This window comes from Telopea speciosissima, chromosome 7 (genome assembly GCF_018873765.1).
Source record: "Telopea speciosissima isolate NSW1024214 ecotype Mountain lineage chromosome 7, Tspe_v1, whole genome shotgun sequence".
In the NCBI taxonomy this organism is placed as follows: Eukaryota; Viridiplantae; Streptophyta; class Magnoliopsida; order Proteales; family Proteaceae; genus Telopea; species Telopea speciosissima.
This window is the reverse complement of record NC_057922.1, coordinates 22,108,038-22,124,671: the sequence shown is the minus strand read 5'-3', so window position 1 is coordinate 22,124,671 and position 16,634 is coordinate 22,108,038. Positions and strand designations below refer to the sequence as shown.

The 16,634-nt window shown below is 38.9% G+C and overlaps 1 protein-coding gene across 3 annotated transcripts; it reads right to left on the bottom strand.

Moving 5' to 3' along the window:
• Positions 1-768: 768 nt before the first annotated feature.
• LOC122667259 (haloalkane dehalogenase) lies at positions 769-14,517 on the bottom strand. 3 transcript variants are annotated; one of them, XM_043863511.1, is made up of 12 exons: positions 14,193-14,517; positions 13,842-13,917; positions 13,670-13,755; positions 13,049-13,142; positions 12,866-12,942; positions 12,510-12,637; positions 5,539-5,617; positions 2,983-3,046; positions 2,525-2,600; positions 1,845-1,988; positions 1,606-1,756; positions 769-953 (listed from the first exon to the last, which is right to left on the bottom strand). In XM_043863511.1, the coding sequence occupies exons 1-11, from the start codon at positions 14,454-14,456 to the stop codon at positions 1,714-1,716; spliced, it is 1,131 nt and encodes a 376-aa protein (XP_043719446.1). In that variant the 5' UTR covers positions 14,457-14,517; the 3' UTR covers positions 769-953; positions 1,606-1,713. The 3 variants fall into 3 exon arrangements, with proteins under 3 accessions (XP_043719446.1, XP_043719445.1, XP_043719447.1); XM_043863510.1 differs by having other exon boundaries at positions 2,983-3,053; positions 5,546-5,617; XM_043863512.1 differs by lacking the exon at positions 2,983-3,046 and having other exon boundaries at positions 5,553-5,617.
• Between the last annotated feature and the right edge of the window lie 2,117 nt (positions 14,518-16,634).

The window sequence follows — 16,634 nt, the reverse complement described above, 5'->3', positions numbered from 1 at the left end:
CTCCTAGTCATGTAGTGCCCACACCAGTGTGTGAGGTAATAAGAACGCATGCAAAAGCACTTGACTAAATGGGATTTTTTAGTTCTCTAAGGGTGAGCAATAATTACACACAATCCTGTGTCTCGGCGCAGGAAGCACACGACCAGTTAGCTTTCTTTTTCTCTTACATTAATTACACACAATCCTGTGTGTAGGTGCAGGAACCATGCGACTGATTCTTTTTCCCTAAATTGGTATAACCAAAAAAAGGGAGAAAGAACGTTACTTGGACACGTGCGGTGCACTGCCCTTGCGCCAAGACACAAGTAAGCTCGGATGGTGGCTTATTTTATTATTTCACATTGAAGGTTGATGTGGCTATTAAAATCGTTGGGTATTTTGGTAATGTTCTACATTGGTCATTTGTCAAATTTCAGCTTCAAATTCAATCATTTAACCTCATGTGATAAGGCCTGTCCTCCAATATATATCTATGCAATCCCTTGTGGTTAGGATTGATTATTATTCCTCTACAGTTTGAACTATCTATTGGGTATTAGGACACCCCTCTTTTAAAGAGGATTAATGGCATGTCAAGCCTCGCTATGTGATTCTATGAGTTATGTGTGCAAAGGAATTCTTGAACCTCAACTTTTAGGAAGGCAAAATCTTCGCAGACATGTTGCAGGAAATTCCCTTGTAACAGATAGTCCTCAACCCTTCCGGCAAACAACCCACAACTGCCTTGTCTGAATAAGCCATCTCTATAGATTTAATTATTTACATAGACAAATCCAGCAGCATTTTCAGGTTTTGCAGTTTCCAAACAAGAATTCATACAAGGACCATTGCCTTATGTTTGGGCAGACTTTCAGTAAGTGCCTGGAACAAGTCCTAGAACAGACATGTGTCACAAACTAAAGAAAAAACTATTTTGGAGGTTAGATCGCTCCTTGTACCATACCTTGAATAATCTGCACAGGATCCAGAAGAAACAATAAAGGGAATATTCAGCCCTTAAGCTGCAGGAAGATCATTTTCAGTGAAAGCATAGAGCCAAAAATTAAGATATTGCCCATCAGATAAAGAATCAAGTTATTAAAATGGGTAATAGAATAAATTGTAAACCACTCATTGTCTTTATAGAATAAACATTTTTGTGATCATACTAACACTGCAATTGTTGTTCTTGTCTTCTTGATGATGACAACTTGACAAGTACCATATGATCTCATAAAAAAATATAAGTAAAAACCATTCATTGGAGACTCGAACTTCTACCCTATTTGACTATTTTCCATTCTATCCAAAGAGTGTGAAAGGTTAACTGCTTAGGTCAGAAAATAGGATGCATGCCTAGGTGATTCCCTATATGTGACCAATTAACTATTCTGCACCACAGAAGCAAGAAGGATGCTTATTCCATCAAAATTCCACACTACAATCTGTCGTGTATTAATCATGTGGGAAAAGATTAATGCCAAAAAGTTGTGAAATAAAAATGAAACAGAAATAATTAAATTTAAACATGAAGTTTATCGGATTGAACCAGGCTGTATTCAGAACAAATCCAATTATGGAAGGGAAATTGATAGAAAAGATGAAAAGCTGCAAAAGGGAGTTTACCTTATATGGACAAGCCCTTCCTGGTCTAGCGCCATGGAATTGCAGTATGGGTACAAGTGTTCTTGCAAGCTCAGACATGAGACATCAATATCGATGCCATTCATGCATTCAGTAAAGAAATACTCTTAAAGCATCAACAACTTTCTCAGGCCTGTGGACAGAGTGTATAAATCAAGACTGCAAGAAAGAAGCAAGTGCGATGCTTTTCGTTGAAAGGTGCAATACAAAGATTTATTTACCAATCCTCCTGTGGCATGTGGCCAGCACCTTCTATCATCTTAATCTTGACAACATCTGGATTTCCCTTCTGAAACTTTTCTGCTTCTGATTGAGGCAAATACTTGTCTGATGCTCCCCAGGCAAGTAGTATTGGTTTATCCCATCTGACGTACATAGTTTTTTTTTTATAATAATTCAAAAGCAGGAAATTCAGAGATGTTAACTGCATGCAGAATCCTAAGATAATTCAGGAGGGGAAATATGTAAAACCTGACTTTTTCAAAAATTATACCAAGTAAATTGGTGAAGTCATTGAAGTAAAGATTGGTCAACATTACTAACTTTGAAGGTGTTATCTGTCCTTCAAAAAATAAAATTAATGAACATGCATGCATGAATTATCAAGAAAGATGTAATTCACAGAAGTCTACACCAGTGTTGTTCATAACCTATAGCTGCCACAGTATACAAAGTCGCATGAAAAGAATTTCAAAGTCCAATTCTGTTTCATCCAACTTGAACAGATCAAACATTTGTTATAATTACATGAATAGCATCAATGTATTGTAAGCTTGTTTTTTTTCATTTCTTTTTATTTTTATTTTTAGGAGGGGGAATGGGTTGGGAATTCTAACTACAGTTTGAAACACATGTTGTTTTTGTTGTTGGTTTTTTTTCAAGTACGCCAGAAAAATAATACCTTCCAGAGGAAAAGCCAGATGATATTCGGCCTGATATATCTTTGAAGTTAGTTTTTCTTGCTGCTTCAAGCAATGCTGAAAAATATAAGAAAAGAAGACAAAATGATATGGTAAGTAAAGTTATCTTTGCAAAACCTCATTAAAGTGAATCTTGCATTGCCTTCTAATGTTTTCCATAATTGAATTGCTTTACATGAACTGTGCACTTGAGAAACTTCAAAACAAAGGGAGGATTTTTTTTTTTGAAACTGAAGTTATGTTCAATTGCTTGTTGAAAATTCTCTGACATTTAAAAAATCAGGAAAATCTCAGCTACATGGTGTTGACAACATGGATTCTTGCCCTCCAATATGCTCTATGACCTCAGATAGAACCTGTTGGATTCCTTGTCTTCTATTGCTAAAATGAAGTTCCAGTTATAAGGGCATCATCTCAGGGAATGGAACAGAATACAAACCAAATCCAGGTCCACTGCTTGATAGATATGGTAAACGATATACATCAGCCTTTTCCACCTTCAACACGTAACTGTCAAGATAGTACTTGAGGGTAAGAAGCGACTCAAATAAAAGATAACTATATTTGATATAAAAATGTAGTTTGGCAAGTATGATGACAATATGACATAATGTGTGCATCCTAAGCATCCATTTAGCTTAAAAAAATACTGGAAACCTGTGGATTCATCTTATTATTGAGTTTCAATTCCATGTTCCTAAGAAGAATAATTGTTGTGTAGACATACCAAGTGCATGAGGCTCCCACCACTGCGGGGTCTGGGGAGGGTCATAAATCATAACATACGCAGCTTTACCTCTGCTTTAACAAAGAGGCTGTTTCCAGACTCGAACCTGTGACCACTTGGTCACAATGGAGCAATCTTTACCATTGTACAAGGCCCACCCATGATTGTTGTGTACCCAATATAAATTAATATTGGGCTTGTAAACAATTTAAAAAGGAAATACAGGAAGAATATATAATTTGACATGAATGATTATAGCTTAACATCTTTAAGTGCTACTGAGAGGATTCTGGACTAAGCTTGAGTTGTAAGATTATGACTAACAACTTCAGAAGAGTGTTGACTTAGCTTTAGTTGCTACAATCTATAATTTAATATTGATATCCTCAAATTTACAGATATTTCACTTCCACATCATAGCATGATTTCACATTATTCCATAACATTGAGGTGTGGATTCTTTTGACTACATAATGCCAAGATGCCAGAATTGGGAAACTTAAGAATTCTACTGCACCACTCTCTCTCTCTCTCTCACACACACACCCGAAGAAAAACGAAAGTTTCGAACATGGTGCAAAATGTTCTATGCATGGGCCAAATGTAATGGAATTTTCAACATTGGATAGATAGAGCTTGGTCTCGATTGGCTGCATTTCATATTTCAAAACCCAATTCAATCATAGACCACCCATGTATGGGGATTTTCCCTTTAATTTCAGTTGTCTATATGTTTTCAACCATCTTTTCAAAAATATCATTTCTTAGTTAATATTCAAAGCTCTGTCCTGCCACATGGAAATTTTCATTTGGGCAGGTACTTGACAAGTGAATATTGAGTTATCCAACCCAAAGGCTTAAGTTGTTAGGTGGAGAGGCCCAACTGGAACAATGAAGTCAGCCAAGGTCCACGGAATTATTTCCAAACACTCCCCCTCATTTGTTGCCCCTCTTTGGAGCTGTACATATGGAACAAGTGGCTTCTCATAATTGGGTTGAAGGTGGCTGTGATACCATATTGAGTTATCCAACCCAAAAGCTTTTGGAGAGGCACAATTGGTATATGAAGTCACCCAAGGTGCCAAATGTAGTTGATGTGGGATTACTCCCAAACTGTGAGAAGGAGGTCTTCAGGACCTACTTGTTCACTAAATGTGCCTCATCTAACCTGCAATGTGGAAGGCATTCCGAGGTGGATCATCCAAGAAACCATTGCTCATACGTCAAAAGGGGGAAACTATGCTAGTAAACCACTTATTTACTTCTTAACCTAATAAATAGTGAAAATGGTGAGGAGTTGGTTAAGTTATCAGTTCATCAACTCCTCCTATCAATTTTTATTGTGTGTAAACATTTGAAACAAATAATTTGGAAAATCTAGGATAAACCAAACCTGAAACCATATCACTGTCAAACCATATGATTGGCCTTGTTTGGCTTCAATATTATGATGCATAATTGTGCTAAAGAGATAGCAATGGCTTTGGAAAGTTAAGGGTGTGGAACTTTGACGATTATAGAAAAAAGAAAGACACTAGAATGATATTTGATGCATAATGTTGCTGCAAGCCTGCAAATCAATAATTACTCAGTCAACAGTAAAGCTTTAATTCTCAGATAAAGAAAAGTTATAATGTTTATTAATGTATACAGAGCTGCTGAAGCTAGATTGCAACATAGGACATGAGGAGATTCTAGTTTAAGTTTTCGCTTAGCCAAAACCAAATAATATCTTAAACAAATTTATTTTTTTTAAATGTTCACCTCTCATCACTCCCTTTTTCATTAGTCTCCATTTGCTTCAATATAAAATGCCCGGTTCACTTCCCCAGCATAGTTTTAAATATTTTGAACATAAAATAGTAGGCCTTGCTGTCTAACTTCATGTTCATTCTTTTTTTACTTCCTAAGAGACAAACTATATAATATTATAATCAGATACTTTATGTACTTTATTTTACTTCCATCCATTTTACGACTCAAAACAGATGGGGAACCTTAATGAATAAACTTCATTTTCTCATAGAAAACAGTGATCAACCCAGTAAGCAAGGGCGTAATAATTCCAGATCGAGTACAGCTTAGCTCAACATTTAGAATTGCTCCTTTTCTAACATTATTTTCTTTTGGTAGTTCAAACAGGGTAATTTGCAATATTTTTGAAACTCAAATAAAGCATCATCAGTAAGGGGGGAACTTCAAACTATCTCTAAAGCATCAGTAAGTAAAGATTTCATAATTAAGTAAAGGAGAAGATATAATAGTAGATACATACGCGCTACCTGCTTCAATAAAGCGCTCAGCCATAACAGCATTCTGGCATGTAAATTCACCAAAAAGTGGAATTCTGTAAAACACACAAGTCCACATAAGAAACCACCATCCCAATAATGTATATTTAAAGGTATAACTTAAGAAGGTTGCAAGGGGAAAATAGAGAAATACAGTAACATTTAACTCACACTCCCCATGGACCTAAGCCCCATGCATCAATAAGTCAAGAATAGCAAACTTGTTGATTATTTTATGACTACACCATGGGGAATTTATGTGCTTATCGGCTATAGATACACAAAACTAACATGCATGGCATTCTCATGATCATTTATTTTCTTATGAGAGACAAAATGCCACCATGATGATAAAATGAAGAGAGGCCAATTTATGGTCCATGAGATCAATAAAAAATGCAAAATTTTAGCACAAGATACTCCATTGAGACGAAAGGGGTTCAAAACTGGGCTACCAACCATTGAAGTAGATTGTGTCCCAGACTCCCAATGTAAGTATTTGCTCCTTTGCAAGTTGACACTCATGTTAGATAACCTATGGAGTCCCTTATGTGTGCCTTTCTCTGGAAAGGTTCAGATTCTTCCAGATTTCTCCATCCTACCAATTGGGCTGCAGTCTGCCTCCCCAAGGAGGAGGGGGGCTTGGGTTTGAGAAGAATCAAAGAGGTGAATTTTGCTGGTATCCCCAAATTGATTTGGAAGCTTGCGGTAAAAAAGAAAAACATTTGGGTCGACCGGGTCTAATTAGGTCCTCTCTGTAATGATTCTATTTGGACGGCTACTCTATCCTCCAATGCTTCTTGGGTTTGGTGTAGGATTTTGAAACTTAGACCTATTACTTTTGGGGCCATTTCCTCTATTATTGATGATGGCACCTCCACCTCCCTTTGGCTTGACAATTGGCACCCTATGGACGTTCTCCTTCCCTTACTCGGTGCAAGAGCAATCTACAATTCGGGCTGACACAAATCTTGGGGAAATTATGGCTTGTGTCATCATGATCACAACCTCCTTTATTTATAATAGACAAATACTAGAATATTACAAAGAAGACAAGATACAACTATAACCTTATACCCTGTTACACCCATATTACAACACTCCCCCTAAAGTTGGTACATAGATATCACACATGCCCAACTTGGACATAATCGGAAGAAAAAACTTACAACTAAGACCTTTAGTAAAACATATCAGCTAATTGATCTCCAGACTTGACAAACAGAACACAAACAACACCTTGATCCAGCTTCTCTTTGATGAAGTGACGATCAATTTCTACATGTTTCGTCCGATCATGATGAACAGGGTTATGCGCAATGCTGATTGCTGACTTACTATCATGGTACATCATCATAGGCATTATTACTGGCATACTCAAATCCTGTAGGAGACCTTGCAGCCATAGCAACTCACAAATACCTTGGGCCATGGCCCGAAACTCAGCTTCAGCACTGGATCGAGCAACAACCGCTTGTTTCTTACTTCTCTAGGTAACAAGGTTTCCTCCCACAAATATGCAATAACTAGATGTAGATCGGCGATTATCAGGAGAGCCTACCCAATCAGCATTAATGAAGGCCTCATTACGAAGATGATCACGAGGAGAGAACAAGACACCTTTCCCTACAACAGACTTCAAGTAACAAAGGATTCGGAAGACAACATTCAAGTGAGTAGAATAAGGATCATGCATATATTGGCTGACTAGGTTCACAACATAGGCAATATCAGGCTGAGTGTGTGAAAGATGTATCAGTCTTCCAACCAGCCTCTGATATCTACCTTTGTCAATTAGTTCATTGTCTTTACTCTTGAGATGAGTTATGGCCTCAATAAGAGTATCTACAGGCAACATCCTAGCATTCCTATTTCAGAGAGAAGATCAAGAGTGTACTTTCTTTGAGAGAGAAAGAATCCTTTGGTGGAGTGAGCAACTTCAATGCCAAGGAAGTAGCTTAATTCCCTAGATCATCCAATTATTCACCCAAGTAGGTTTTCAACCAGGTTATTTCTACAGGATCACTTCTAGTAACCACAATATCGTCAACATACACGATCAGAATTGTGATTTTATAACCCAAACGTCTAATAAATAGTATATGATCAACATTACTCTAAGTATAGCCTATTGACACCATGGCTTTATGGAACCTGCCAAACAAAGCTCTGGGCAATTGTTTCAGCCCATATGATGCACGCTTCAATTTGCAAACCTTGCCCTGAGCTTTCTGATGAGAGAAGCTAGGAGGAATTTCCAATTATACCTCTTCTTCAAGTTTGCCGTGGAGGAACGCATTCTTCACATCAAGTTGTTACAGTTCACACTCCAGGTTGACTGCACAAGAAAGAATGACTCGAATGGTATTCATCTTTGTCACAGGAACAAATGTCTCTCGGTAATCGATCCCATAGGTTTGGGTAAATCCTCAAGCAACAAGCCTGGCCTTGTATCTGTCCACAGTACCATCCACCTTCTATTTCAATGTGAACACCCAATTGTAACTCACATGTCTCTTATTTGGAGGAAGAGACACCAACTCCCAGGTATCATTTTTCCCATGTGCTTTCATCTCCTCAAGCATGGCCTCTTTCCACCGAGGATTTGCAAGTACCTCCTACCAATTTTGAGGAACATAAACAGAAGACAAGGAAGACAAAAACACACGATAGGAAGGAGAAGAAAGTGATATGACACAACATGGGCTATGGGATGTTGAGTGCAAGTTCTTACACCTTTTCAAATTGCAATTAGTAAATCAAGAGAAGGATCAATGATACTAGAAGAAGGAAGAATGTTACCAGATGGAGTAGAACCTGGATTAAGAGATGATGTTTGGTTGGGTAGAGTTGGTGCAGGCAGAGTAGATGCATTGGTGGTGGTGTCAACCTGTCATTTCCGAGAATAGACCCGCAAGGCCGGTTGATGTTATCGTTGTGAGGCTTTGTCTATAACTCCCCCTGAACTAAAGTATCCTCCATCTCAACCAAGGACTCATCCAAGGGGCTACTATCACTATCAAGAGGAATCAATGAAGGCAATAAAGGCACATCTTTACCACTACCAGACTCACCCTAAAGTGGTGCCGATAAGAGGTAATAAGCTAGGACTTGTGGAGGACCACATCCATAGTAACCAATACATACCGAGTAGGAGGATGATAGCATTTATACCCCTTTTGAGTAGCCGAGTAGCCAAGGAAAATAGACTTGAGCCCCCCGGGGTTCCAACTTACCAAACAAAAGATGGTTACAGGCAAAAAACACACACTAAAAGACTTTATGAGGAACAATAAACAATGTAAAGCCATGAAGAACATCAAGAGGAGACCGAAAGTTCACTACTTGAGTAGGCATGCGCGGTTAATGAGGTAGGCAGCCATAAGAATAGTGTCACTCCAATACTGAGAAGGAACATTCATGGCAAACATGAGAGAATAGGCCACCTCCAACAAGTGTTGGTTCTTCCTCTTTGTCACTCCATTCTGAGTAGGTGTATCAACACTAGTCTGGTGAATAATACCCTGATCAGCAAGGTAAGCCTGGAATGGTTCTTCTCTGTCCTTACCCATTGTCACTACGAAGAATCTTCACCTTCACATTAAATTGGGTTCGAATCATAATATGAAACAGATGAAAGTAGCGAAAGACTTCATTCTTATGATGTCATAACTAAACCCAGGTAGTGCGAGTATGACAATCACTAAAGGTTACAAACCATCGGTATCCCGAAATAGAAACATGGTAGGTGGGGCCCCAAAAATCAGAGTGAATCAAATAGAAACATGGCGGGCGGGGCCCCAAACATGAGTGGGTTTGCTTGGCAAAAACACAAGCATCACAATGAAAATCATGTGGATTACATTGCTTAACTAAACTAGGGAATACTCTAGCTAATGTGCTAATGGGTGGATGACCCAATCATGTATGAAACTGATGCAATTCGGTCAAGGTTGATGGAGTTGAAAATGTCTGGAGAGTCTAACTAAGAACAACTGAAATAGAGGGAAGACCATCCTCGAGCAGATAGAGACCACCCTATATTCTACCATACCCAATCATTGTCCCCGTCTCCAAGTCTTGAAAGACACAATGAGACAGAAAAAAGTAACCTTACAGTTTAAATCTTAGTAATACTACTAATAAAAGAAGATTAGTAGAAAAGTTAGGAACATGTAAAATTGATTGCAAGGACAATAAGGATGAGCAGCGAATTGAACCTTTTTCGGATACAGAGGAGAGGGAACCATCTGCTACCCGAACTCTGTCTTTCCTTAAAGAAAAAGAGTACTGAAAAAATAAATTGGGAGAACCAGTCATGTGATCAGTTTCACCTGAGTCGATTATCCAAGGATGGGATGCAACCAATGCACAGTAACCACCAAAAGAGATACCTGAACGGGCAAAATTAGAGTAAGAAGTAACCAGGGTAGGTGCAGAGATCGGTGGTAATGAGGTAGAAGGCTCCAACTTGGTCATGAGACGCCTAAGAGTTTGTAGCTCATCTTGAGAAAGAGAAGAACCTGTGAGTGCAGTATCAAATGTCTTTGTATGATTCGCATGAGACTGATTAGATCGAACTCGACCATGACCACGAGAGGTGGTTGGTCAAACCATGAAGCTTCCAACAGTGATCCTTAGTGTGATGCTCCTTTCCATAATAATAGTATTTGACAGGTTCTCGATCAGAATTGGAATGGTCACTAGAACGTGTGAAACCATCCCGAGACTGAGTACCAGGGCTAGAATATAAGGCTGACCGCCCTTGTGATTAGGCTGCAACATTGTGGTACGGTGGCTCTCTTCCAATTGTACTAGAGAATATGATTGCTCCAAAGAGGGAAAAGGATCTCTGCTGAGAAATCTCGGAGAAATCTCAAATATTTTGAGAATCTTGACCTCCTCAGTATTCATAGAGTCATAGTATTAATTGTACTTGGGTTGGGTGTCTATATAATATGCATTGTGAACACTTCATTGTACCTTGTGGTTCATAGTAGAAACTTTAAGTCTTTAACTATTTCTTAAATAATTATTCAATATTATGTGTCTTCATCCATTATTGCATAATTTACTTGTTTTACTTGCCAATTATGTCTGATAGCACTCAAACAATGTGTAGAATAGGCAATATTACGTTAAGGGTTCAATGATTACTGTCAACCAAGGGTGCAAATCCAAAACACCAAATTGGGTGCTTTTATTTTACAATTTGAAGATTTAAATATGTTTATTAAGCCTAAAACAAGCTTCTCTTAAAGTTTTGTAGCAAACTATGGCCATTTGCCCACCGAAACATCATACTGAATCAAAACAAAGAAATACACTAAGTCGCCGAGATCTCGGTCGTCTCGAGACGAGTTTTTGAACCTTGCATATACGTGGGCATCATTACCAACCTGAGAATAAGTCTCCCTGGCAGCCTTCCAGATTTTAGCTGCAGTAATAAGTAATAAATAATCCCTTGCCATGTTAGGTTGCATAATTAATGTAAAAGGACATGACCAATGAGTTGTCAGAACTCCGCTTTTTCTGAGGCTGGCCAGTAGCAGTAGGTTTTGCAGTCTTGCCTGTACGATAACCAGCATACCCACAAGAATCTATAGAGAGCATGACTGCGACCATAAGTAGTTGCTCCCATCTAACGTGATCGAGTTAATAAGGAATGAAGGAAAATCAGTTCCACGACCCCCTCCTTCCATTCCGGTTGACGAAGTACTTAGGTCAGACATTGCTGAAGACCAAAAAAGGTATGCTCTTGGATGAAGAATGGTTGCTAACACATAATAACCTGAAATATGTGTGAACCGCAACCAACCATAGCACCAAACAATAAAAAAAAAGTGCTGCTGTTGAAATCAGAACATCAAAACAGATTGCAAAAGAGATATACTCTCAGGTCATGCAATTGATAACCTGAGATAGAAAGGAAGCAAGGATAACCCTCTGTGGTTTAGGTTTTTATGATGGAGACCTAAACCGAGAGGGAAGAAGAGAGAAAGAGAGAAGCGTAAGAGAAGGGTGAGGCGAGAGAGAAGAAGAAGCCAAGAGAGAAACGAGAGATTGAGAGTGGGCTAGGGCATTAGAGTTGTGAGCCCAATGTGGATCGGCTCTGATACCATGATGCAAGTCTTGGGGAAATCATGGTTAAAAAGAACAGAACTGATCTGAACTTAGTAAGATGCAGGGCTTCAAGAATCGGGATAGGATAGGCTGGATCAACCGATCCAAATTCCATACAATCCGGCTCGTCCGACCCTTGTACGGAAACTACGGTTAGGGCATATTTTTGCCAATTCTGGCTGATTTCTCACCGATCTGGATCTCTGGATCCTGATTCCGGGTTTTTAAACCCTGGTATGATGGCCAATGTAAAGGAATATGGATATAAGAAAATCCAAGAGGACACGGAAGGAACAACATGATCATGAACCTATTTTCTGAACTGTTAATGCATGAGATATTGAGCACCCCGGGTTTTCCCTGAAGAATTCATCATTTATCCTAATTTAGCTACCCAAAGAAAATATCAGCTATGTGGTTCCTGGATCATGGAAGTCAGATATAGGCCAGGAAACCAGAGATCTGCTTGGACAGTCAGTGATGGGTCGAATTTGACTTCAATGTGCTTTATCGTTCCTTTGATTATTCTCTAGAAGAACAGACTTAAAGGTACCATTAAATGCAAGAGTATATCTCATCTAGTGTAGCAGAATAAGAAACATAATTTATCTAGAAGAGCCTGCACCCAACAACTATTTCAGAAACTGTAGGAGTCATCATTGTAATCGTGTTTCACATTAAGAACTGTATGTTTTGTTAATAAGAACCCATGAAGAATTGAAGGAAAATGAGTCACGTGGGGTTTATAAAATAACTGGATGATGCATAGTACATGTTTCATCTTGATACAAAACCATTACAATTAGAAGGAGAAAACTACCGAACCTTAGCTGTTGAAACAATCCAGGAACTGGAGATGTCTCTGTCAGTGGACTGTTAAGAATTGCAAGCTTTGAAACCCTGCTTGGGTTTTTCAAGGCCCAGGTCAATCCATATGAACCTACAAGAAACCCCTACAAGAATAATATGGATATATATTTTATTTAATGCGGATGTAGTTCAACAATAACATAAAAAATAAATGATTATTTTTTGGTTGACAGGTTTTTTAATCCTCATTTAATTACTGCAAATTAATTGATTTGAACTGTTTTCACAATGTGGGGTTTATAAGTCCATCAGGTGTATAGACACATAAATACCCATCATGAGAAAAAATTCTGAGCCAAAATTGATCAAACCTGAACCACTAAAAAAATTGGAGAGCTTATATCCAGCACATCAAGTATTTTATCAAATTCCACATGGAACTCCTCTTCTGTAAAAGTAGTCATTGAAATCTCAGAAAATTGGACGTGCAGTCGTAAATAAATATCATTAAGCAATTTTTGAATTAAGGTTTACTATCTTAAGATTGTACAAACCTGTGTAGTTAAATCCATAACCCGGCTGGGGCTTGTCACTAAAACCAAATCCTATCCAATCAGGTGCAAAGCAGTGGAAGCCAGCATCTGCCATCTAATCAGGACAAAATTTTAAGAAACAACAAAAACATCAATGAGAGGATATTATAGTCATTACATATACAAGAAAGGGATTATTGGAATATCTTTTATATTATTAAATTCATGATGCCCATATGTAAGAACATTTCTCTGTTTTTGTAGAATTATTTTTTTCTAATTTAATGGAATGTCATTTCTTCAGTTTCAGATTCATAGGCAGGATTCCATGCCACATCTCTCCTGCATCTTCAGGGGTGATTATATTGGATGCCTTGCAAATTATGAATTATGGCAACTAGAAAACAGAGCCATAAGATCAGTTGTGCCATCAGACTGCGCAATGTGCCTATAAGAAAGATAGAGAAAATACTAATGTTTCTCTTGAATGACAGATGAAAAGTTATGTGGATAATTACTGCCAATAACTTGCAGTATGCTATTATTTTGCTTCTGTTTTTTTTTTTTTTTAGGTTCAATACATTAATGGTATATAAACTAGAGTGACCATATGATAGCTGAAACGAAAAACAACTACAGGACCTGAGCCATAACCACTCGATAGCTATAAGATTGTGTTGGAGCCCCATGAATGAAAATGACAGTGCCACGCCGGCTCTCAGAGGATCCTGTAGAGCTAAGAGCTTGAATTATCAACATCTTGTGAATAAATAATAAAAGGGAAAGCAAAATGTTACAGAAATGCATTCTCTACCTGTTTCTCTCACAAACCATACAAACTCCCCAGATTTGAAGTAAGAACCATAGTCCCTCCCCTTATCTTCTATTCTCTGGATTTGAAAACCATGTGAGTTATAGTTATACTCAGCACTGATAAGGAAAGAACTCAGACCAACTATCAGAATAATCAGTCATCACGTCATCTCATCTATCTAGTTAGAACAGAATACTAGACATTTGTCAACAACAGCAATAGCATTAATATCAGATCAAATGAGTATAAATTAGGAGATAATATGAGGAAGCTGTCACTCAGATCAAAACAGGACATCTAGAGAACCAAGAAAACGATGAATTCTCTAAATTAAACAGTAAATTCTCTTACATAAAGCATCTGGCCGACATTCCCGTCCTCAGCGGGGACCTCAGGAAGCTGTATAGCTCCTCGGCTAGACGGATTATCGGTGACGAAACCGAAGGGATTAAAGGAGGGGCCATCGTCTTCTTTCTTCCCGCCATTGCCGTTCTTCTCTGTAGCAGCAGCCCTGACTATATTGCTTCTCCAATTCTTCTTTTGCTTCCTCATGGCATCGCCTGCTAATATTGAGCTTCGAAGCTTGAAAGATGGAGAAAGTAGAGAGCAAGCCATGAAGAAGATTACGGAGTTCGCCCTTCGCAGCAACGAAGAGACACGCTTAGTTGGTTTGGTAGACTCTTAACAGATAAATGAGAAAAGATGACTGGTACCAAAAATTGGCGAGCTCCAACCAAATCCAACAATTACCCTTTTCTGTTTTTATTTCTTATCACCTCCAATTGTGACACCCTCCAATCCCTCACATGGGAGCGAAATGACCACTTACCCACTGCCTTGGGAAGTGGAAGTGTCTTCCCAAGGCAGTGGGTAAGTGGTCATTTCACTTCCATGTGAGGGATTGGAGGGAATTGAAGGGTGTTAGAATTGGAGGAGATAAAAATTTCACAAATGCCCTCAATTTTTGATCATAAATACTTAGAAAACTTTGTGTCGACAATAGTAATAGACCTCGAAAGAGAAGGGGGTGGAAATGTAAATGGATATTTGGGTGACTTTTGTGCAAAACATGCAGGGGTTTGTTTTGGAAATATGTCGAAATGTACGGGACGAAAAGAAATTCCCAACAATTGGTAGTGGTGAGTGGTGACAAGGGGAGGAGGGGTTTTAATGGAAACAAAATTATATGTGATTGACTATCACATGACAAAGGAATGGAACTCAACACTGCCATAAGCCCATGTGTCTATCTCTCTTCCTCAAAACAAGAGGGTAGGAGTGTCTTTTCATATGGGAAAGAGAGAAATAGCCTCATGGGAGTGCTGGCTTAAGCCACACTATTGGCGTAGGCCACACTTCCGGACAGAGAACTTTCTCCCAACAAGAAAGGGAAAGCACCAAGAGCAGTGTTGGTCTTTTTGCGTTGGACTATGAATGACTCATACATGAGTCACTAGAAGGGCTTTAGGGTGGGAGTTTCTTCCAACACTTCCCCTCACATGTAGAGGGCCGGGAGAAAATAGAAGGCTTCATGTTTTTGGTTTTGGTAAATGCAATAGAAGGCTTTAGAGGTAACCGATGTGGGACTACTCTCCCAACACTATAGACTAGTGGAGCAAAAATGATCATTCTAGTCACATGAATCAAAGAACATCACCTGCCTCAGGAAACTTTTTAAGTTTCTTTCATTCCAAATGCTCCTATGGAGGATGAACAGCATGCCAGCACCTATCTCCCCATGTACCTTCAACTTGGGTTAAATCCATCGTTAGACGGGCGCAAGAATGATCTCTGAGACAGACTGTGATGCATGATCGATGGGATCCAAAACAGTCACATAAAGAAGTACCAGAAAACATGCATTTAAGCTAGGATACAGTCAGCCATTTTCCCTATTAACAGTGAATGTTAGCTAGTCTGGGTCGGAGAGTGGCCTTGGTCCATGCTTCATTACCTCCTGCATCTAGTGAATGTCCATGACTTCTTCCCTGCATGAATCTTACCCAGGCATGATTAATCGTTTGCCTGCTCCACCTTATTCTTTGGCCCTTAGGTGAACGTGTACCTCAAAAACTAGCTTGATCTGTGATCCGTCTGGGCTTCTGGGGAAGAAATATGATGGATCAAAAATTTTTTTTCCAGGAAAATACAAGCCATGCTAGTAAATCCCTCCCCCCCTTCACCAATCCCCAATTTGTTGTTTCAATTAAAGATATGCCGCAATCCAGGGTTCCACAACCAATTTGTTTTCAACATAGAAATGGAGACCCAGTCTTGCAGCTTAACGTCGGTTTTAGCATCTTGGATTGCGATTTCTTGGAGAGGGTGAACTTCTATTCGTGCCAATGCTGCTGCAGTATCTGAGGTAGCATATTTAGGGTCCATTTGGTTAGAGGTGAAGTGAGAAAATTAGGAAATACTGATGTAAAATCAACTATTGTTCACTCATTCACCACAGAAAACATGTTGTCCTCCCCTGATTCCCCGACCAACCACAGTGCACATTGCATAGCGCCAAAAACCAAAGAAACTGGTTGGGTTTCTGCCTTGTTTGAAATGGTTCTTTTATTTCAGCTCATCTGGAATCTGGTTTCTCACGACCAACAGAAGAGGCAGAGGGAAGAGCCATCAGACAGGGATTCAGTAGAGCAGGCTCATTGGGAGAGGACGAAGTAGAGGTTTGGACGAATGCAATAGTGATTACTCAGTATCTTTCGGATCAAGAGGCCATGGGAATTTTATGGGATCGATCATGACATTTCCTGTCTGACTAAACAATTTACTTCAGATTAT